A 21017-nucleotide genomic window follows, 5' to 3' on the forward strand; every position below is an offset into this window, starting at 1 on the left:
CGCTAGTCAAATGAGATCTCGACAATATCCTAGTAGAGTTGTGGGCGTGGCTGACTGAAAGTTATCCTGGCGACTGAACTTTTGATAGCGCACCTCTGATTGGTTATCACGATGTGAAGATCGATAGTCTCAAGATATGTCTCGGATTATAATTCCTGGTCTCGAGACATTCGAGTCCGCCGTGCCTTTCTTGAGATGAGGCTGACTTCTTCTGGCATGGTGGCAGCTCTTCAGCTTAGCCATGTCAAGGGTCCCTCAGCTAGCTGCTGTTAAATCATTGACGCTGATCTTGAAAGGGGACTATTTGATGATAAGAATCGTGGGATGTCAATAGCGAGATACACTGTGACTTTTGATGATTTGATATGTGAAGAAACGGAAGTGTAGGCGCCTCTGCCTTTCCAATCCCTTAGAATCCGAGAAGGGACCTCTGCAGTATATTTATGGGGCTTGACCCAGTATTGATTGGCTGCCGATCGATACGCCACAGATACCAGCCTTAAGGTGGAAGAATAGTGAGGCTAAAGGTAGCGATCTACAGGTTGCAGTATTGTAGATACCTAAATCTAGGTATAATCTCTATGTTAAAGGAAGTATCTTTGATACCATATACCTGATTGGCTAGTCCCCGAAAGATACCATAGAGGTACCCTCGAATTCTAAGGGATAGAGGTTGAATCACGGGCTGGTGCCGTGTGCTTTTGTGTCAACTGGCCAATCATGAATCACTCAGCCTGAATGAGTTGTTGTGCATGCATGCATGTGCGTATTTATGTAGACATTATGCAACACCCAATTTATGCAGGCTTCGCGTCACCACTTTAATTGAGAACCCCACAAAAACGCGTTTCCCGGCCAGTGCGGGAGCTAGTGACGCGACAAGTACAACGTCTCTCAGGCACTTTTACTACGACGAGACCCTTACGTTGATTGACTTTGTATCCGGAGTTCACAAGACAATCAACTTATTATGGCTTCACGACCAGAACTAAAGGTACCTCCAGAAAATGAACTACCTCAGAATACACCCAACTAATTTTATATCACCAGCTCGATGACGAGGGCGGCTTCATTCGTTTCTACAAATCATTGCCAGCCGTTAACCAAGACACAATCCGTATCTTTGACCGAGGAGATTGGTATACTTCACATGGTCGAGATGCCACATATATCGCCAAAACTGTATGTCTCTTCTGTAATCAAGGTCTGAGCACCGCTAACACTATTTTACAGGTCTACAAGACAACTTCAGTTGTCCGACAACTCGGCCGAAATGACAACTCCGGACTACCCTCGGTCACCATGACCATGACTGTATTCCGACAATTCCTTCGAGAAGCCCTGCTCAAATTGGGAAAGCGAATAGAGATCTGGCAAAGCCCTTCTGGTCGCATGAACTGGCAGTGTGTCAAGCAGGCTTCGCCAGGCAACTTACAAGATGTTGAGGATGACCTTGGAGGCCAGATTGAGTCGGCCCCTATGATTCTCGCCGTCAAAATCTCCACAAAGGCATCCGAAGCTCGAAATGTTGGTGTTTGCTTCGCCGATGCCAGCGTCCGCGAGCTTGGTGTAAGCGAATTTCTCGACAACGACCTCTACTCCAACTTTGAAGCACTCCTTATCCAGCTCGGTGTCCGTGAGTGCTTGATCCAGATCGACAAGGGTGAAAAGGAGAAGGACCCCGAACTGTCCAAGCTGAAGAAGATTATTGATAACTGCGGTGTGGCTATCGCAGAGAGACCAGCTGGCGACTTTGGTACCAGGGATATTGAACAAGACCTGGCACGTCTGCTCAAGGATGAGCGATCGGCATCTCTTCTACCACAGACTGATCTTAAGCTTGCCATGGGATCTGCTGCATCTCTGATCAAATACCTTGGTGTTCTGCAGGATCCTTCCAACTTTGGCCAGTATCAGCTATATCAACACGACCTGGCACATTTCATGAAGCTAGATGCTGCTGCTCTAAAGGCCCTTAACCTCATGCCAGGTCCTCGAGATGGATCCAAAACAATGAGCATTTTTGGTGTACTCAACCACTGCAAGACACCAGTTGGTAGTCGACTCTTGGCACAGTGGTTGAAGCAGCCTTTGATGAGCAAGGCGGAGATTGAGAAGCGTCAGCAGTTGGTAGAAGCTTTCTATGTTGATACTGAACTCCGACAGACACTCCAGGAGGAACACCTTCGATCCATTCCTGACCTCTACAGACTTTCAAAGCGCTTCCAGCGTGGCAAGGCTAACCTGGAGGACGTCGTCCGCGCATACCAGGTTGTCATCCGTCTACCTGGCTTTATTGGCACATTTGAAGGTGTCATGGATGAGAATTATAAAGACCCCCTCGACGAGGCATACACTATCAAGCTTCGTGACCTATCTGATAGCTTGGGCAAGTTGCAGGATATGGTGGAGCAAACCGTTGATCTCGACGCTCTTGATCGACATGAGTACATCATTAAAGCCGATTTTGATAAAAGCTTGCGCATCATCCGAAAGAAACTTGACCAGCTTGACAAGGATATTCGTGCCGAGTTCACGGCTTCGGCTAAAGACCTAGGCCAAGATCCCGACAAGAAGATCTTCCTTGAGACCAGCCACAAGGTACACGGAGTTTGCATGCGTCTCACACGACAAGAGGCTGGCTGCATTCGAAACAACTCCAAGTATCAAGAGTGCTCGACACAAAAGAACGGTGTTTATTTCACGACCAAAAAGCTGCAGGCTTATCGTCGCGAGTATGATCAGCTGTCCCAGAACTACAACAGAACACAAAGCAGTCTTGTCCACGAAGTTGTCCAAGTTGCTTCCTCCTACTGCCCAGTTCTAGAGCGCCTAGCTGGTGTTCTTGCCCACCTTGACGTAATCGTTTCCTTTTCCCACGCCTCAGTCCATGCCCCTGAGTCGTATGTCCGGCCCAAGATCCACGCTCGTGGCGAGGGCCAGACGATACTTCGCGAAGCCCGTCATCCTTGTATGGAACTTCAGGACGATGTTCAGTTCATCACGAACGACATTGAGCTTAGTCGCGACAAGTCTTCTTTCCTCATCATTACCGGCCCCAATATGGGCGGTAAGTCAACCTATATCCGACAAACGGGTGTCATTGCACTTATGGCACAGGTTGGGTGTTTCGTACCTTGTGCAGAGGCCGAGTTGACCATTTATGACTCCATATTGGCACGCGTAGGTGCTAGCGATTCGCAACTCAAGGGTGTCTCGACCTTCATGGCCGAGATGCTTGAAACTGCCAATATCCTCAAGTCAGCTACGGCAGAGTCCTTGATCATTATTGACGAACTTGGACGTGGCACATCGACATATGACGGATTCGGTCTTGCATGGGCTATCTCAGAGCACATTGTGAAGGAGATCGGCTGCTCTGCCATGTTTGCCACTCACTTCCACGAACTCACAGCTCTCGCCGACCAGTATCCGCAAGTACAGAACCTCCATGTCACGGCGCACATCGGCGGCACTAGCTCAGCAGCGGCTTTGGATGCGGATGCGGATGCGGATGCGAAGCGCGAAGTGACGTTGCTGTACAAGGTAGCACCAGGTGTGTGCGACCAGAGTTTCGGCATCCACGTCGCCGAGCTGGTTCGCTTCCCGGACAAGGTTGTCCGTATGGCCAAACGCAAGGCAGATGAGCTCGAGGACTTTACCACCAAGCATGAGGATTTAGCACTGCAGTACAGCAAGCAAGACGTTGAGACGGGGAGCGCCATGCTCAAGCGAGTCTTGGTGGAGTGGAAGGATAAGGTCAAGGCAGGGGATATGAGCCGCGAAGAGCAAGTCGCTGCTTTGAAAGAGCTCGTTGGGGCAAATGCTGAGCTGCAGGCAAACCCTTTCTTTCAGTCAGTCAAGGCTCTGTAGCTGTAATAGCAGTCATCTTGGCTAAAGCGATGTAGCACGGCGATGGGTTGGTTCGGCAACGGGGCGTTCAGGAAGTCGGAATTAATCATGGGAATACTACGAGACCGTTTGAACTAGTCAGGAAACTGGCCTAGTCGGAGAACATAGTCGCCATCAGTTGGTTGTCTGGCGAATCACACGCTATGATTGAGTTGGCCAATACTTGTAGTGGTGATAGATAAAGGCTAGTCATTTTCCCAACTTACACTCTCGTGCTGGCCTATTTTCTGTTGTGTTGGTGACAGTATCAGAAGTGACCTCTGTATGAGTGCTTGCGGCTGACCAGCTGATATTTCAACAGAGGCAAAGATGTTTTTGCTTTATCGGCGTGAGTCACCCTATTGGTCAAAGAACTTATACCGACGTTCTCTTCATCTTACCCAAATCACAACTTCAACCTTTCACCGACCGCAATCATGTCACCCATAACAATCCGCCCAGCAACGCCCGAAGATATCCTCCAAATGCTCGCCGTCTTCTTCTCGGCATTCTCTTCCTCGCCTTTAAACCAGCGTTGCTTCTCCCCGTCATCTCCTGATGCCCAAGCCTTCCAAACTTCATTTCTCCGAACCAACATCGACGACAAGGACGACAATTTCATGCTTGTCGCAGAGGACGATTCTCAAATCCTCGGCTGGGCGCGCTGGGTTCGTAGAGAAAACCCACCATTGTCGGGGAAGCAGATCGACCCTTCTACGTTTCCTGCTTCAGGGGACCAGGCGACCGCGGCGGATTTCTTTCAGAGGAATGCTGATGAGACTTTCAAACACGTCGCTGGTGAGAAGCATTGGTTCCTAAGCACGATCGCCACAGCAAAAGAGGCTCAGCGACGGGGCGTAGGATCTGCGCTCATGAGATTTGGTGTTGAGAGAGCCGACCAAGAAGGTTGGATGTCTTATTTGAATAGCTCTGGCGAAGGAAGGGGCCTGTATGAGAAGTTCGGATTCAGGGTCGTTGGGACAAGTGAGTTCCCTGAGCTGGGCATGACGCAGTATCACATGAAGAGAGAAGCAGTTCAGAATTGAGTGTTTCATGGGAACTATTTTGAACGATTCGTATTGCATAACTATGGAAATTCGTAAAGAGATGAGAAGAAATAGGAAAGCCATAACATCTTGTTAACATGACAACCGTCCGTCCAGCAACGCCCACCGTCTTATTTTTGTTGAATTTATTTCATCTATTCGTTTCCGTCTAGAAGTCTTTGGTGCCGTGAAGGGATATCCAGCGATGGGCCGCATCCGTTTCTCCTTGACCTGTAAAGTGTTTTTATATCCATCTATCGAGAGACAAGGCCGTCGGCAACCTTCTTCCAAAGGCCATTGCGCTTCCAGGTCCAGTTCTTAAGGAAGGGAGGGTCCATGCCTGTCTCGAAAGCCTCGTTGCGGGCCTGGATCTGTGCATTGAGGAGAGCCTGGCGGGCCGAGGCGCCCCGGTTGTGCAGTTGAGGCATGCGGTCAATAGCATCGATAGCCAAACTGAAACGATCAGTCTGGTTGCGAATAGCAAGCTCGAGGGGTGTATCGATGTTGCCCTTCTCCTTGTAACCGCGAACGTGGAGGTTGCGGCTACCGGGACGCTTGTATGTCAGGCGGTGCACCATCCAGGGGTAACTGTGGAAGTTGAAGATGACAGGAGTGTCATCAGTGAAGAGGCTGGTCCACTCAGTGTCGGGAAGACCGTGGGGGTGGTCGCTGGGGTGGATCAGCTTAAAGAGATCGACAACGTTGACGCATCGAATCTTGAGCTCAGGGAAGTGCTCAAGCAGTAGATCAATGGCAGCCAAAGACTCGTGAGTGCTGATATCACCGCAAGAGGCCATGACCAGGTCGGGGTCCTGTCCAGCATCGGTGGAGAACTGAGGCCAGATACCGATACCCTTGGTACAATGCTCAATGGCAGCGTCCATGGAGAGGTACTGAAGATGCTCCTGCTTATCAGAGACAACAACGTTAACGTAGTTGACTGATCGGAGACAGTGGTCCATGACTGTGACAAGTTAGTCAAATTCAGACTAAGATCGCGAGTTGAACATACCAGAAAGCAGGCAGTTGCCATCAGGAGGTAGGTAGATGCGGACAACTTCGGGGCTCTTGTTGGCGACAACGTCGAGGAAACCGGGATCTTGGTGAGTGAAACCGTTGTGGTCTTGACGCCAGACAACTGCAGTCAAGAGAATGTTGAGGGAGGCAACCTTGGCTCGCCACTCAACCTCGAGACACTTCTCGATCCACTTGCAGTGCTATAGGGATAGTCAGTAAGAGTAACCTTGGGACAGAGCGTGTTACATACCTGGTTGACCATAGAGTCAATAACGTGAATGAAAGGCTCGTAACTGTTGAGAAGACCGTGACGACCACTAAGGAGGTAACCCTCAAGCCAACCTTCACAGTTATGCTCAGAAAGCATCTCAACGACACGGCCGGCCTTGGCAAGGTTACCACCGTTGGCATCCTCCTCAAAGTACTCGCCCATCCAGACCTTCTTCCCGGCAGCGTAGACACCGCCAAGCTTGTTAGACTCAGTCTCATCAGGGCCAAAGAGACGGAAGTTTGTCTGGTTCTCAGCAATGACATCCTTGAGGAAGACAGCCATGTTGGTCATGCTGGCGTTCATGACATTTCCGGGGCTGTCAACCTTGATGGCATAGTCTTTGAAGTTGGGCATCCTCAACGGCTTCCTAAGCGCACCGCCGTTGGCGACGGGGTTGGCGCTCATTCGTCGGTTACCTTCAGGCACAAGAGCACGGAGAGAAGCAATAGGCGCGCCAGACTCGTCGAATAGACGGTCAGGCTCGTAGCTTCGCATCCAATCCTCAAGGACCTTGAGGTGAGCAGGGTTTGTGGCGGGGTCTGCGATGGGGACCTGGTGAGCTCGCCAGTAACCCTCCAGATAGTTGTCGTCAACCTTGCGAGGGGCAGTCCAGCCCTTGGGACTTCGGAGAACGATCATGGGCCACAGAGGTCGCTTGGCCTCGCCGGAATCACGGGCCTCCTTCTGGATCTTTCGAATCTCATCCACGCAGTGCTCTAGAGTAGCAGCCATAGCTTGGTGCATGGTCTCAACATCGTCACCCTCAACAAAGTATGGCTGCCAGCCATAACCGATAAAGAGACATTCAAGTTCTCGGTGTGAGATTCGAGCAAGGACTGTAGGGTTGTTGATCTTGTAACCGTTGAGATGAAGAACAGGGAGGACAGCACCGTCAACGATTGGGTTGAGGAACTTGTTGCTGTGCCAGGCGGTAGCCAGGGGACCAGTCTCAGCCTCACCATCACCAACCATAGTAAGAGCAATCAAGTCAGGATTATCGAAGACAACACCAAAAGCATGTGAGATGGAGTAACCCAGCTCACCACCCTCATGGAGAGATCCTGGGGTTTCCGGAGTAGCATGAGAGCCAATTCCACCGGGGAAGGAAAAGCTCTTGAAGAACTTTTGCATACCCTCAGCATCCTGAGTCTTGTCAGGATACACTTCGGTGTAGACACCCTCCAGATAAGACTGAGACAGGACAGCGGGGGCACCGTGTCCGGGACCAGAGATGAAGAGAGCATCGAGATCGTGCTTCTTGATCAGACGGTTAAAGTGCATGTATGTGAAGATTTGGCCGGGGGCAGAGCCAAAGTGACCAAGCAATCGAAGCTTGAGATGATCGGCCTTGAGGGGTTCTCGAAGAAGAGGGTTCTCCTTGAGGTAGATCATACCTAAGGAGAGGTAGCAGCTGGCCTTGAAGAAGTCATTGTACTGCTGGATCTCCTCCTTGGAGAGAGGCTCGCCCTTGACAGTTGAGCGGGCAATGCCAAAGGGCGAGATAGATTTGACTTCCTCAGTCATTGGGGTAGGGTAATTAGGATATATGTATATGAGTGATGAGGTTGTAAGAGTTGTAAGTGAGGTTGAACTCTTGGGATGAGAGATGAGAAGAAAGAACAAAAGAGAGAACTCTATATGCAGAGCTTCCAAGACTTCTTATATGAGAAAGCCGAAAGGGTTGCCAAGGAAAGAGGAGAAGAGAGGTAGGTATAGAGGATAACGGGGAGTGCGGTGAGAGAACGCCGAAGGGAAACGAAAGGCTATGCTATTCCTACCTGCTACATGCTACATGCTACGACATGTATGTACATACTATACCAGGCTTAGTTTGAAGTCTTCGCCGCAGATTGGGTAGGGTAACGTAAACCCATGGCCCATGGAGCTACTACGTATGGGTAGACGGCCGTTGACGAGATCAGCAGAGGTTACAGCAGGATGGTGATCCAATTGGAGTACGAGGGAGATGGGATAGGTTTTGTGCACGGCTGAGGGCGAGGGCAAGGGCGTGGGTGTAGATTACCACTGTCACGGATTGGATGGCACGTAGTACCGTAGGAGGTTGCTGGGCGGCTCAAAGTTCAGACACAAGATGGGTAATGAGATGAGCGTTGGGCAAGATAGTGGCGTGCGTGGGGGACGTTCCCAATTGCCTAAGCTACCCTGCCTATTCAGAAGAGGCATAAGGAGCGGAAGAGAGCAAGGAAGACGGACCGGGCAGGACAGGACAGACAGTGGAATGGGATGGGATGGGTAGCGAAGTGGTCTGCCTGGAGGACGTCGATATCTCATCCTCCGCCGGGGGCACAGAAGGGGAGATCGGTATAGGTACCCAAGTAAGGTTGGCTAGCATATTAGCTCTTGTTTCTTGTTGGCAGATATCAGCCAAGAGCGAGTCAAAGGTGGATAGCTTTGACACGTTCTGGAGCTTCGGATGGTGACGATGGATGTTGACGGTCGTTGCAAAAAGTGGTCTGATGTATCTTTGTATCTCGATATGTTTTTTTGCAGCCACCGAAACGGGAAGGGCATTGCTAGCGCCACCTCCCGCTGTAGCTATATTCCCCTTGTGTTACCGAACTCGTGCTGTGAGAGGCGCTGAGGATTGTAATCGTAATCACTACCAAAGTCAATCGCAGAGTCAAATTGCTCAAAGTGCTGATGGGCTTGGTGGAGCCGACGAGCATGGCAGCACTGTATAGGCAGTATAGAATCGTTTCGTGACCGTTGATACGCGGGGATAAATTGAGAGCAGGCTCAGCTAGCTAGCAAGCAAGCAGGTTGAAACTGACAGCGCCCAGAAAGGCTCAGAATGTGGCATGTTAGCTAGTCGGGCCTTATTTCACATCGACAGTCGTTTTCTGACTATCAGTAGCACAATCAATAGGTAAGCTACTTGATTTTCCAGGTTACAGATGGCCACGCAGGACATGCTTGACATCTGACGGGCAGGGGACGAAGCTGGAGAATGGGGAGCTTTGATTGGGGCCCCAGGGGGAGGAGAAGAGAGTTGACAGGGGTGTAACAATTAATGAATGGATCATGGCTAGTTATCCATGATGAGGAGGAGGATGATGTCGGGAGAGGAAGAATCAATCAGTGGGAGGACCCGGCCGCTGGTGGAGACCCGCTTACGGTTTAGACGGGTGCGGGTGCCGGAGGTACACGAGCTTAGTCAGTCTGTACTTGAGCATTCACACGAACCACAGGCTAAAGTCAAGTACCTGTATCCATCCGCCATGTATCGTCTGTGGCTGATCCAACTAACATCTGATGTTAGAGCTCCTCAAGGACTGATATCATGATACTTTTACCCTAGCCTCAATTTTACGAGAATGTCCTTCTTTCAAATTTTTCTCATGATGGCATCTCATATCGGGTCGGTAGCAGCTCACCCGACGTGTTTGGTGGCCTGAAATGCAACGCAAATTGGCCGTCTACCGGCCGATTGGGTTCCCATCCAAAGATTGGGGATTGTCAAGAGTCAGTTTGTGGCATGCTTTATGAGTTATGATAATTCCTGCGTATTGTTTTACTGGAAAGGAAATTTCTCCTGTGCTGTACTGTACTGTACAGTACTGTAGGGTTACGCTGTCGAACGCAAAGGGCGGACCTGTGACCTGTCCGAGATGCATACATACCTTGGGTCAGTGAGTCCCCAACTTCTGAGGTCATACACGAACCCTTTTGTCTCTCATGACTTGTTTGTTGTTGGACTCATCAACGATGATGGTCAATCATTTCTCCAAAACCTCGATATTCGAGCTGATCAGCAAGGGCCTCTCTTGGCCCTGGGCGTTCTGGGGAAGATATATCCACTTACTTGTCTCACAAGCGCTTCCTGCTCCCGTCTCGTCTCCTCTCCATGCACACACGCCCTTCAAGGATGGATGGATGGATGCAAGCAAACTCATGGTGGACCTTTGGGTTTTGACTTTGACCTCTCTCTGTCTGTATCCTCCATTTTATCCGACGTGACCGCATGCACCGTCCGTACAGCTCAGAAGTTGATGCCAATCTAGACAGTCTAGTCCGTCTCATGCATGCACGACACCCGCTTTGCCCTGATCTGATATTACGTCTCCCCGCTAGAAAGCGATCCGCAAAGGATTCGAGTCTTACAGTACCCATCAGTGGAAAGCTCGGCCAAATCCAAGAAGCTTGAGATTTCGATGACGATCAATTGAGAACCAACATTTGCCATGAGGTACTGGTGTTGAACCGCTTTGAGTAGAGAGCTACCCCTCATCTCGTTCGTAGGATCACAAGCCGAAGTACCCTCCCTCTCCCGCCGGATCCGACTGTTAGTTCAGCCACACAGCATCAGAAGTACAAAAATATCAGGGGAATGGAGATCGTAACAATGGGCAACTTGGCAGCAATTCCATTCTGGCTGGTTTTCTTCCATCGCTTTGTTTTCGGGTAATCTAAGCGTGGTGTTGAGGATCTCCAAGAATGTGTCGTTCACGGGCTGGTGCTATCATGGAGAACCCGAAACGTACAAGATGCCAATCTCGCTCAATTTTCGACAACAGACACACTCGTCAACTGTCAATTATTTGTGTCTGTCTGTCTGTCTGTCTTTTTTGCCAACTGCTCCAAGGATGTCACAACCAATTGGGTTTCCTCGACCCTTGCTCCCTGTCCCTGTCAGACTTCCACATCGTGATGGGGGCTACATACTGTACATGGGGAAAGTTGAGCGACGAGCATTTTTGCTTGGTCTAGGTGGTTCCTTTGAATGAAGAAATGGTGTTTTTCCAGAGACAAAAGATGTCTCTATAATTGCTGGCATCAGTCAGCGATGACCAAGAGAGGTTCAGGGTCCAGTCAATTTTATTGCATGTCGTGAGGCTCGAATCACATGCTTGATATCATATCATATCATATCATGTCATGTCATGCAAGTATCGAGACCAGGTTCAATGTGCAATGAATGCAGTGCATCATGACAGATAACTTGTAACAATTCATTTACCCTATGCTCATCAGGGACCTTTACCAACGATTAATTATCCAGATCCGCGGAAAAAGCAAGGACATGTTACCAAAGATCTGAAGAACAATCTCCAACCCCCCGCATTCTCTGTCAACTATAAAATGTTGTCTAAATGATATCCATGGTCCTGGTACTTAACGGCCCTTTTGAGGATATCCAAAGAAACCTGAGATTGGGCCTCGAAGAATCGCATGATCACTCACTACAGTGCTCGTCATACCCGACTGCAACCCCTTATTAACCCACGCGGCAATTGTTGAGTCGGAATGTATTGGATGGAATGTAAACCACACGTTTTTTGTCTTGGCTCAGCTCCTCCAATGATTTAGATAGCTCACAAAACCCTGACGTAACGTAACGTGCCCCCCGCGCTGTTAGTTGACTTTTTGCTTTTATATATCCCACCCATTTCCCTCTTTAATATTTGAGGCTAAAGAGCTGTCATCTTCTCGGTCGAACTGATCCCAAAGACCCGAACATAATATCATCAGAAGAAGGGAGAACACATCAAAGTCATCATGAGCCCGATCGTTGCCATTGCGCATCGTCCAGAGACGCCAAAACCTGACCCGCCGATTCCAAATGAGCCAGACAATGGCGAAGGCGACGGTATTACAGACTTTCTGCACTAAATGCAGTGTGAAACGAACATTTGAGATAAACGAGTACCTTACGGTAGGTTCTCTGATGATACTCACTATTTTTCGACTGATCAGAAATGGTTAGCATGAAACGAATCGATGCTCTACATATGGCGTTTTTGAACAACTATCTATCTATCCCCTTGTGAACACAACTGTACGAGAATGCATCGCGATTCCATTATTTCCCCGTTGTTAGTATACGAGCAAAATACGAGGCTCACCACCGGTGATGACACTTTTTCTTCCTGTTCTTTTTCTTACGAGTCGTTGAGCCTGGGAACCTGGGCATATGAGTTTTGAGGTCAGAGACCACCCACCATTGGGCGTGATGCAGATTGAGTATGTGTATTGATATCACCAAGAATGACACGAGAGCAACTGGAAATAAGATCTTCCAAGAAAGGCAGCTTAGCAAATAGTTTTGCGCAATATTATTGTTTTAGGAAAACAGCCTTGTCATGTACTTTTGAAGTACGCCTCCGTAACTGTCCCATCAAACTGTCTTACCGGCATTTACGCCATCCATTAGAATAAAGCTACATACCTACTAAGCTAGCATACGTCATTTCATTCAACCTCACTCGATAACTCGGGGCTTCTCTTCCATCATCGCGACAACATCACAAGCACCCATAATCGACCGTTTCTTTGTGACTTACTCAAAAATTAAACATTTTGCACTCATTAATCAGCCTTGCCACCCGAAAATCACATAACCGTATTGAGGCCGCAATTAGGGCACCATCATGAGCGACATTTCAAACCAACCAGCCCGCGCGGGATCTCTCACATCGGAGATGATTGAATTCGCAAGCAGGATGTACGATGCAGCGAGGAAGGGAGACGTGGCTACGTTTGAGCAGGCTCTTCCAGCAGGCTTACCTCCAAATCTGACAAATGACAAGGGCGATACTCTGGTATGATCATGACACTCAAGCATATCTCGACCATCACCTCTTCAAGAAGTCTGTACTGATAATCGAAGCTTATGCTCGCTGCGTATCATGGCCATGCCGATCTTGTAAAGGTTCTCATTCAACATGGCGCGGACCCTAATCGCCTCAATGACCGAGGGCAGAGTCCTCTCGCTGGGGCGGTGTTTAAGAAGGAAGATGCAGTAATCCAAGTGAGTCATTCTCTGAAGATGTTCCAGATTAGAATATATATTTAGATGGAGAGCTGAAACGTAATACTAACAACGAAATCAAGGAGCTGCTAGATGGTGGCGCGGATCCTGAATACGGACAGCCAAGTGCGGCTGAGTGCATTACAATGTTCAAACAGGAGGATATTTGGAAGTTGAAGTTTGATGTTGCCCCCGGCAAAGGACGGGCTGGAAAGACAAGGGAGACCGACGGTAAAGAATGATGGGCTAGAGACCAAAAGTTCGAGTGAGCCAAGTGAGCCAAGTAAGTCAATTTACTTGTCATGGTGCCTGTCGAGGACTGATATCTTGCTATTAACTTATATTTGGAATACACCAAATATTGTAGCGAGGGCAATGAAATTGAGTGGTCAACACCAAGATTCACAAGAAACGGTTAACCGAAAGTATATGTGTGCATCAGACTTCCGCCACAATCTAGACTTTTGCCCCCTGATGTTGCTGGTGATGATGAGGATTTTGCTCTGCTGCATCTTCAAAAGGGATTTTCGATACATCATTATTCCATTGCCGAATGAGGGCCAATATCCAACTCAAAACAACTTCCATCTTCGCCCGTTCCTGCTCGAGGATGGACCTCTGCTGGTCTCCTTCTCCGGCTAACCTGAAGCCGGACTCCAAATAAAGCATCATCATCTTCTCGACGAGCTCTCTAGGAAGGTCCCCCCTTTTATGCTCTATGAGAGTGTAGAGCTCAAGCCCACCATATTTGTGTTCTTTATGCTCCATGAGATGGCAGAGCTCAAACATCTTTTCCTCGAGGAGAGCCCTCATTTCCAGCATCCCCCCCTTGTAGTTGTTTATGCTAGGAAGGTGGGCAAGGAGTAAGCTGAATGCCGCCATACCTTCTCTCCGAGTGCCGTCCTCATGATACGATAGCTGCCAATGTCGATTCGGATCAGGGCCAGATGGTGGGAGAAGCTTATTGTTGCTGAACAAGCCCCTGAGGTGTAATACAGGGCGGCCGGGGTGTGAGTTCCTTTCTTGATGTGAAAGCAAGAGCTGAGAATGGGTACAGTTCGCCCCTGGAGTCAAAGAGGGATGGTCTAGGTCAAAACGGACAGGGAGGTGACATTGCGGCGGCGGAATTGGAGGTTCCAGACACTGTGGTAGCTTTGGTTGTGATGGAGGTGGACTGTCCGTGACATGAAGCCGATTATCCGACGATGGAGGGGTTGGCAACGCCGGAGAAGGACTAGAAGTCGGTAATGAAGGCTCAACATTTTCCTTGTTGTCTCGATCTTCGTATAAGCTGCATAGTGCTAGAGCAGCGCTTTCGGTGGCAGGGTCCGCCATGAACAGTACTGTAGAATATATCAAAGTATTGATAAGCTTGAGAGAAGCCGCGTTTGCTGGATAAAACTCGAGTGTATTGAGATGAATGACCTTGTAGTAGTAGTACTGAACGGAGATGTGGACTTTTATAACAGTGTGCGATCTTGGTGACGTTCGTCCAGAGATAAACTTCTGTTTTTACAAGGCTTAATACATGTTGACTTTGGAGTAGTGACGACCGACAAGCATATGATGGGACAGAGGCCCAGTAACTGTCTAATAAGCCCATATTAAACATATACTATGAGAGGTAGAAACACCTTGACTCTATGTTAGTAACTACCTAAGTATAGGTAGCTTGGACAATCTCTTTTGAGTCACTTGATACATAATTCACAGTATCGGATATCATCAGCCATCAAGCCGTTCATTTCATTACCATTTGCGTCCCCTCCATACATAAACAATGCCAATCAGCTATCAAGCCGTGTTCCCATAATGACGCCGTCGCTCTCGAACTTCACAAGCGTATAAGTCCCATGCCACTGATACATGCAAGAAAAAAAGAAGGGAAGGATAATTAACCACCTCGTTCAAGATCGTGTATCTATACCTAGTTTATTTGAACGACTTGATTTTGTGATACAGCACTGTGTCATAAAAGTTGTAGTTTGGATCCAGTTCACAGAACGGGTGCTGCGACAGGAGCACATCCGCTGTAGGACGGTCGAAGGGGTTTCTGTCTTCTTGTTAGCCTCGCGAACAACACTGTCATATCGATAAACTTACACTTGGAAGCAATCCATCATAAAGGCAACGGCTAGTGGCCCAAGAGTATCCTGGATGTCCTCGGGGATCGGTGGTCGCTCGCCATTAGCAATCTTGTAGATGGCACCAACAGCCTCTTCCTTGGCCCAGGGGCGCTTGCCAGCAAACATCTCCAGGACTACACAACCCAGACTCCAGATGTCGACCTTGGCGCTGTAGCCTTCGCCTTGGGACCGAATGACCTCTGGGGCCATCCAGAATACCGAACCTTGCATGTTGTTTGTTTTATCATTGCCATAAATGTTGTCTGTCTTCTTGGAGATGCCGAAATCACTGATCTTGCACGTTCCGTCTAAATCAAGAAGAATATTGTCGGCCTTGAGATCGCGATGCAGAATGCCCTCACGATGTAGATAGGCGAGGCCGGAGAGTGTTTGTCTTGTCAGTGAAGACACGACAGACTCCTCAAACTTGCCATGCTTGCGCAGACATGATCCAATGCTGCCACCAGAAATATACTCGAGAAAGATGCTGATACTAGTTTCCTTTCGCTCGCATCCCAAGTATTGCACAATGTTGATATGGTCCAAGTGCTGCATTGTGTCGATTTCCTGATCTAGAGCCGCAACAAGCTCCTTCATCTTGCTCTTGTCACCACCAGCCGCCTTGGGGTTCACCTCGACCTCTTTCACAGCCAAGAACTCTCCTGTAGTGGCATTCATACCGAGGTACACTCGGCCGTAAGTACCTTTGCCGATGAGCTGACCCTTGAACCACCTAAATGTCGTCTGTCGCTTTGGCACTGTATCTTGAGGAATCTGTGGCATTATGACACTGCCACGCCTATCTGGTCGGATTTGTACAATGTTGGCGTTGAACATCTTCGTGCTCTTCCGGCGCATAATGTTGCCTGACGACGGTCCTTGGTTAGTTGAGTTGGTTCGCTTGTTGGCCTCGTGAGCGCCTCGGGCGACTTCTCGAATGGACTTCATCCGACCGAGACCGCCTGAGCGCCGAATACTCCTTGCAGCCACAGAAGTGGGCCGCTGTTGATCGAGGGCTTTGAGGGTCGACTCATCGGAGCCAAGAGTATCGTTTTCATTGTATAGAGATGGTTGCCGGGATGGCGGAATTGCTGCAGGCGGTGCTTGCTGAGTATGGCTCGACACTGCCGGCTGGGATGGCCCTTGATCAGATGTGGTTTCTGTGCCCTCAGCAATTGGAGATGGTGGCAGTCCACCCTCACCAGGTTCATCAAGAACAGGTTGATCAAGATCCAGGTTGGGGAAGAAGTCGTCAAGGTTATTGATAAGGGCGTCCGTTGGAGGGCGATTAGCCCACACATCCTTCTCGATGAACGACTTTCGCCGGCCCAATTTACTGTCTTTGTCCTTGTCTTCCGATTCCCACGTTTCGGAACGGGGAGTAGTCGGCTTTTGTCGGGAATCTTCGTTACTGTCAGGAGTCACGCTACTGCCATATGACTTGGGCGATGTAAAGGCAACTGAGAGGCCCTTCCTGGAGCGCGCCGTATTAACCGTCAGACTAGGACGCTTGCTGTGACCGTTTGCATCACCATTCGCAGTGGCACCCTTGCCCTTGTTTCGATTGGCAAGAGGGATGGCAAAGAGCCCGTCATCCGAATCATCCCCGCTATCATCGTCAACTGGTGGTGCGGGAGCAGGCTTCGAAAATTGGACATCCGAGTCCTCAAAGTCTGGATCTGGCCCACGGGTTGCACGTCGTTTTGGAGGTGACACATGGTCTGGGGCGAAAGTACCCCTTGTACGTCTCGAGTTGGGGCTCATACCAGTAGGAGATGTTGCCCTCAGGACTGTTTCAAAAAATTTAGCTTCTGGTGCAGCTTCAAGATTAGGGCTTAGCATAGGTGATTGGCTGGGCGAGTAGTCCGGCACAATAAAGGGCAAGTTCTTCTTGCTCCAGGTCACGGCACCTGGCGTTGCTATTGCACTGGGACTATCTCGACCCAAGCTTGGTTGAGGAGTGTCGACGCTAGAGAAGGTGTCCTTACCTCCAGGAACTGATTGTGTTGAGGATCGGGAGGGAGAAGAGCCACGAGTATTCTTGGCAGATTGTCCAATAGCGCTCAAGTTTCTGCCCATACCTGCAAGGGCTGCCCCAATACCAGCAGGACCTGCAGCTGGCTGTGATGTTCCCTTGGATCTCCTGGACTTCTCTGTCATCTCACTCTCGGTCGGATGTCGTGGTGTTGGATATCCCTCAAGACTGCTACTTGATGCGCGCATGCTGGCTCCAGTCTTTCTGCTTAGCGAGTTCGCCTTGATCAACGTCGCAGAAGGATCGCTTGGTGGAGCTGGAGGTCGTCTTTGGGGGAAGAGTTGCTCTGGCCGCTTGTCCTCATACGGCGACTCTCGAGGTTGGTCGAAATCGACATTCCGGCCGACGATGCCAGGTCCAAGTGTTTCTGAAGGACTACCCTTCATCGCTGCTTGTTTCCTCTTGGCCAGATACTCACGCTGCTTTCTCTCCATTTCAGCTCTATATGAGCTTGCCTCTCTAGCTACCTTATCCTCAGTCTTCTCGTCTGTCAATGTATTAGAACGCGAGGTGGGGGGGGATGAACTGGATCGCTGTCTGCTATTTCGTTGGGCATCCTCAGCAGTGGTTCCTGGTGGGAGATAACCGGGAGACAAGGATACAGGGACCTCAGCTTTAGCGGTAAGACTGGAAATGGGGGCAACTCCTGGGGGTGTCACGAAGAATTTAAGTGTCCCAAGAGGGTCACCCTTTGCTCGTTTGACGGTAACAAGGCTCGAGTCGTCTAGGGGATCCACATGTTCAAACTTGCCAACTTCTGTAAGATAAATGTGAGAATTTTCAAAGTCGCCAAGGCCAAGATGCATGCAGATAACTTGACGGACTTCCGCTGCTGTCTCTGCTTCCGTGATGTCGCACATTCGGTAGTTCCAGTAATCCATGGTGGCCAGGACGTAGGTCCTTACGGGGCTGATTCTCCTTGGTCGTAGAGCATGGCCGTTCCTGTCATCATAACTACCCAGCGTTGAGCCAGCAAGCTCAAGATTAGTATCGCTGCCATTGGTTCCTCGAACGCCCAAGCCTACCGGGCGGATAGATCCTTGTGGTGAAGTTGGGGAAGCTTCCATCTCTTCAGGTGATGGGTATGCACCATCATCCTTGGTTTGTCTCTTTTTCCTGGATAAGAAGCTCAGGAAGCTCTTGGAATCTTTGGCCGAAGCGGGTGTCTCTGCGCCTGCTGACCTCTCCCCTCCTTCTGAAGGCGAGTGCCGAGATCGGATATCATGATTACGCCCATGAACAACTTCTCCCAGGTTCATGTTCCGGCTAAGTAAGTTGGCGGCATCTGTCGGTACTCCGGATCCATATATGGCTGCGACAGAAGCAACGGAATCCATGCTGCTTCTTGAACGGTGCCCAGCTTTTATTGTGTTAGGAGATTGTGAGAGAATAGGTGTCGTCGTCGATGTAAAAAGCGCCGGAGGTATGCCTGGGCTGCCTGTTGGACTCGCTGAGCGCGCAGCAGGGCCACGGAACGTGGCCTCGCTCGACTCGCTCACATTAGGACTATGACGGCGCGCACCATCCGTATCGACATGTTTGAGAATATTACGGTGGTTAGACTCAGAGCTGATGTTGGACCCACTGACACTGTTGGGTAATGTAGTAGATCTGGTCTGAGAGAACCTGCGGCCACTAAAGCCAGGGCCAGGGGCATTGAGAGGTGTCTACGAGAAAAGTTAGTAAGGGCTGACACTCACAACACCGAGCGGGTCGACAAACATTTGGCGAATCCATGGGATCGGTTCCAGCGCTTGGTAGGTTGTTCCCATGTCCGCCATTGAGGGATTCTTTACGGCCGTGGGCCGTTGAAACTTTAGACACATCAGCTGGTCGACCGGTGACAATACTTCGAATTAGTCTTCGCATTCGCTTGCCCTCCTCTCGCTCACGGGGCTGATCCCAGCCGGTTCGGCTGTTGGTGCACTCCTGGGCAAGCCTTGGATACACCTGCTGATGCATCATACCAAAATTACCACGCCCACCGTGGCCACTTCCGAGCTCGAGGAATTGCGCTCCGTGCAGGTTGAGTGCCCTAAAGGTTTCCTGCCAGTCTTTGGAGAACTGGTTCTGGGCTAACCAAATCAGAACCGTATCGAGGGGCCACTGGGCAGCGATTTCCGGTGGGATCGAGCTGGGAGGAGTGGCGTTTGAAGAATTGGATGTGCCGCGCGGCTGGGCGTTAGTGGCAGAGTAGAGGCGTTCCCTCGTGGCCTCGTCCATGGGCGTTGTGGCATTTGTGTCAGTTCCGCTCTGCGGCGTTGTCACTGGCCGCGATGTCTGCGAGTTGACAGTCAGGGTTGGGTCTTCCAGTCCAAAGGCGGGGATACCAACTCCCTCTCCGTAAGTGTCGCCCTGCGGTATATAGGTCGCACTCATGGCCTCATTCGGCGGAGGAGGTGGAGGGATAGAGATTGTTTGCCCAGCAGCGATCTGAGCGTGTAACTTTGGGTTGTACGGCTGGTGCTGACCGGGCGGCGGCGGGGGGATGTATCCTGGCCGTCCGTCGTACATGCGCCCAAAGGCGCCGTGCCACGGAGGCTGCTGGCCGAGAGCACTCGCCGGGGGCGGACCGGGTGGTGGGGGTATCGCGACGCCGGAGGGGCCTGGTGCGGTGGGATATCGAGGAAGCGGCGGCGGCGGAGGCAGATTCATCATATTACCCATTTGGCCGGCATTCGGAGCTCCCATGGGCGGCGGCGGCGGCGGAGGGACCTGGAATGGTCGTGTGGGATCGGCGCCCGAGACATGTCTCTGGCCTGCCGGATACATGATGGACGGCGCGGGGGGCAACCCGCCTCGAGGAACAAAGTGGGCAGAGTTGTTGTCGACGGTAGACGGCGGCGAGGTGTGTTGTCGAAGAAGAGGATTTGGTGTATGCGATGGAGACGGGGAGGCAGCAGCAGCAGCAGTGGCGCTAGTGGTGGAAGACCTTGGACGTAAGCTCGAGACAGATGAGACAGGGTGGAGGAAGTGAGCCTGCTCTGCAGTCGCTATGTCGGAGGAGGATGGGCCCAGGGGCCGGGGTCGATTGACAGCCGCCGGGGCAGTATGTGTGTGCGTATGCGGATGTGTATGGGTTGTATGGACATGTATCGTTGCGGCGCCAGCAGTTGGATGCGCTGGAGGATAGGAAAAAGAGGACGGCCCCGTCAAGGAGGATGAGGACGACAGGGCATAGGCTGGAGGTTGGTCGTGGACGGTTGGCTTTGGAGTCCCGGCGACAGGGACTAGGTCCTGAAGACTGGGTCTCGAAGAGGAACGGAACCTGACGGTCGAGGGAGACTGAGACTGAGGCTGAGAATGGAGCGAAGAAGTGGTGATTTCTGGGCTCGTCGAGGTTATAGATCCCAAGATGGGCTCTTGAGGCTGAGATTGAGACCGAAGAGCCTGCTGTTGCGCCTGGGCCTGTGCCTGAGCCTGGGCCTGAGCTGTTGGTAGGTCGAAATTGGCAGCGGGACGGTTAACCCGTCGCAAGCTATCGCTACCCTTCATGGTTTGTATCTGCGGTGGAGTAACATGTCGAGGTGGGTCGTCTCGACAAGGATCCTGGGGGCTAGCCTAGGCCAGACGAAGCTAGGATGGGATAGAGAAGGATGCTGAGATGTCAGGGATCATGGAGTGGAGGGACTGGCCCGACTGGGACGGGAGTGAGGAGATGATTGATTGATTGATTGATAGTTGGTAGACTGGAGAAGCTGACAGGTTGAGATAGTGAGTGAGGAGCAGTAAGTTCTGGAGTTGAGGACTAGGTAGGTAAGTTAGACTAGACCAACACGTGAAATATTAATTGATCGAACAAAGAATAGTTAGACTACTAAACTAATGCAGTATTCGAATAACTCGACTTGGCTAGTTACGG

At 50.5% G+C, this 21017-nt stretch overlaps 7 protein-coding genes across 7 annotated transcripts; 5 read left to right on the forward strand and 2 right to left on the reverse strand.

Moving 5' to 3' along the window:
* Positions 1 to 970: 970 nt before the first annotated feature.
* On the forward strand, positions 971 to 3873 carry FPRO_06276 (putative DNA mismatch repair protein MSH2; the record flags this gene model as incomplete). Its single annotated transcript, XM_031228829.1, has 3 exons — positions 971 to 994; positions 1051 to 1182; positions 1234 to 3873. The coding sequence occupies 3 exons, from the start codon at positions 971 to 973 to the stop codon at positions 3871 to 3873; spliced, it is 2796 nt and encodes a 931-aa protein (XP_031079126.1).
* A 455-nt stretch (positions 3874 to 4328) lies between these two features.
* Positions 4329 to 4937, forward strand: FPRO_06275 (uncharacterized protein; the record flags this gene model as incomplete). The annotated part of the gene is made up of 1 exon (XM_031228830.1): positions 4329 to 4937. The coding sequence occupies one exon, from the start codon at positions 4329 to 4331 to the stop codon at positions 4935 to 4937; it is 609 nt and encodes a 202-aa protein (XP_031079127.1).
* A 254-nt stretch (positions 4938 to 5191) lies between these two features.
* On the reverse strand, positions 5192 to 7749 carry FPRO_06274 (putative xylulose-5-phosphate phosphoketolase; the record flags this gene model as incomplete). The annotated part of the gene is made up of 3 exons (XM_031228831.1): positions 5192 to 5901; positions 5950 to 6154; positions 6205 to 7749. The coding sequence occupies 3 exons, from the start codon at positions 7747 to 7749 to the stop codon at positions 5192 to 5194; spliced, it is 2460 nt and encodes an 819-aa protein (XP_031079128.1).
* Positions 7750 to 10680: 2931 nt separating this feature from the next.
* On the forward strand, positions 10681 to 10953 carry FPRO_06273 (uncharacterized protein; the record flags this gene model as incomplete). The annotated part of the gene is made up of 1 exon (XM_031228832.1): positions 10681 to 10953. One exon carries the CDS (start codon positions 10681 to 10683, stop codon positions 10951 to 10953), a length of 273 nt encoding a protein of 90 aa, XP_031079129.1.
* An 853-nt stretch (positions 10954 to 11806) lies between these two features.
* Positions 11807 to 12064, forward strand: FPRO_06272 (uncharacterized protein; the record flags this gene model as incomplete). Its single annotated transcript, XM_031228833.1, has 2 exons — positions 11807 to 11899; positions 11951 to 12064. 2 exons carry the CDS (start codon positions 11807 to 11809, stop codon positions 12062 to 12064), a joined length of 207 nt encoding a protein of 68 aa, XP_031079130.1.
* A 550-nt stretch (positions 12065 to 12614) lies between these two features.
* Positions 12615 to 13236, forward strand: FPRO_06271 (uncharacterized protein; the record flags this gene model as incomplete). Its single annotated transcript, XM_031228834.1, has 3 exons — positions 12615 to 12785; positions 12854 to 12994; positions 13078 to 13236. 3 exons carry the CDS (start codon positions 12615 to 12617, stop codon positions 13234 to 13236), a joined length of 471 nt encoding a protein of 156 aa, XP_031079131.1.
* A 1690-nt stretch (positions 13237 to 14926) lies between these two features.
* FPRO_06270 (uncharacterized protein) lies at positions 14927 to 20650 on the reverse strand (the record flags this gene model as incomplete). Its single annotated transcript, XM_031228835.1, has 4 exons — positions 14927 to 15047; positions 15098 to 16910; positions 17109 to 18822; positions 18878 to 20650. 4 exons carry the CDS (start codon positions 20648 to 20650, stop codon positions 14927 to 14929), a joined length of 5421 nt encoding a protein of 1806 aa, XP_031079132.1.
* Between the last annotated feature and the right edge of the window lie 367 nt (positions 20651 to 21017).

Source organism: Fusarium proliferatum, assembly GCF_900067095.1.
Source record: "Fusarium proliferatum ET1 genome assembly, contig: FPRO_scaffold003, whole genome shotgun sequence".
NCBI classification, from domain to species: Eukaryota; Fungi; Ascomycota; class Sordariomycetes; order Hypocreales; family Nectriaceae; genus Fusarium; species Fusarium proliferatum.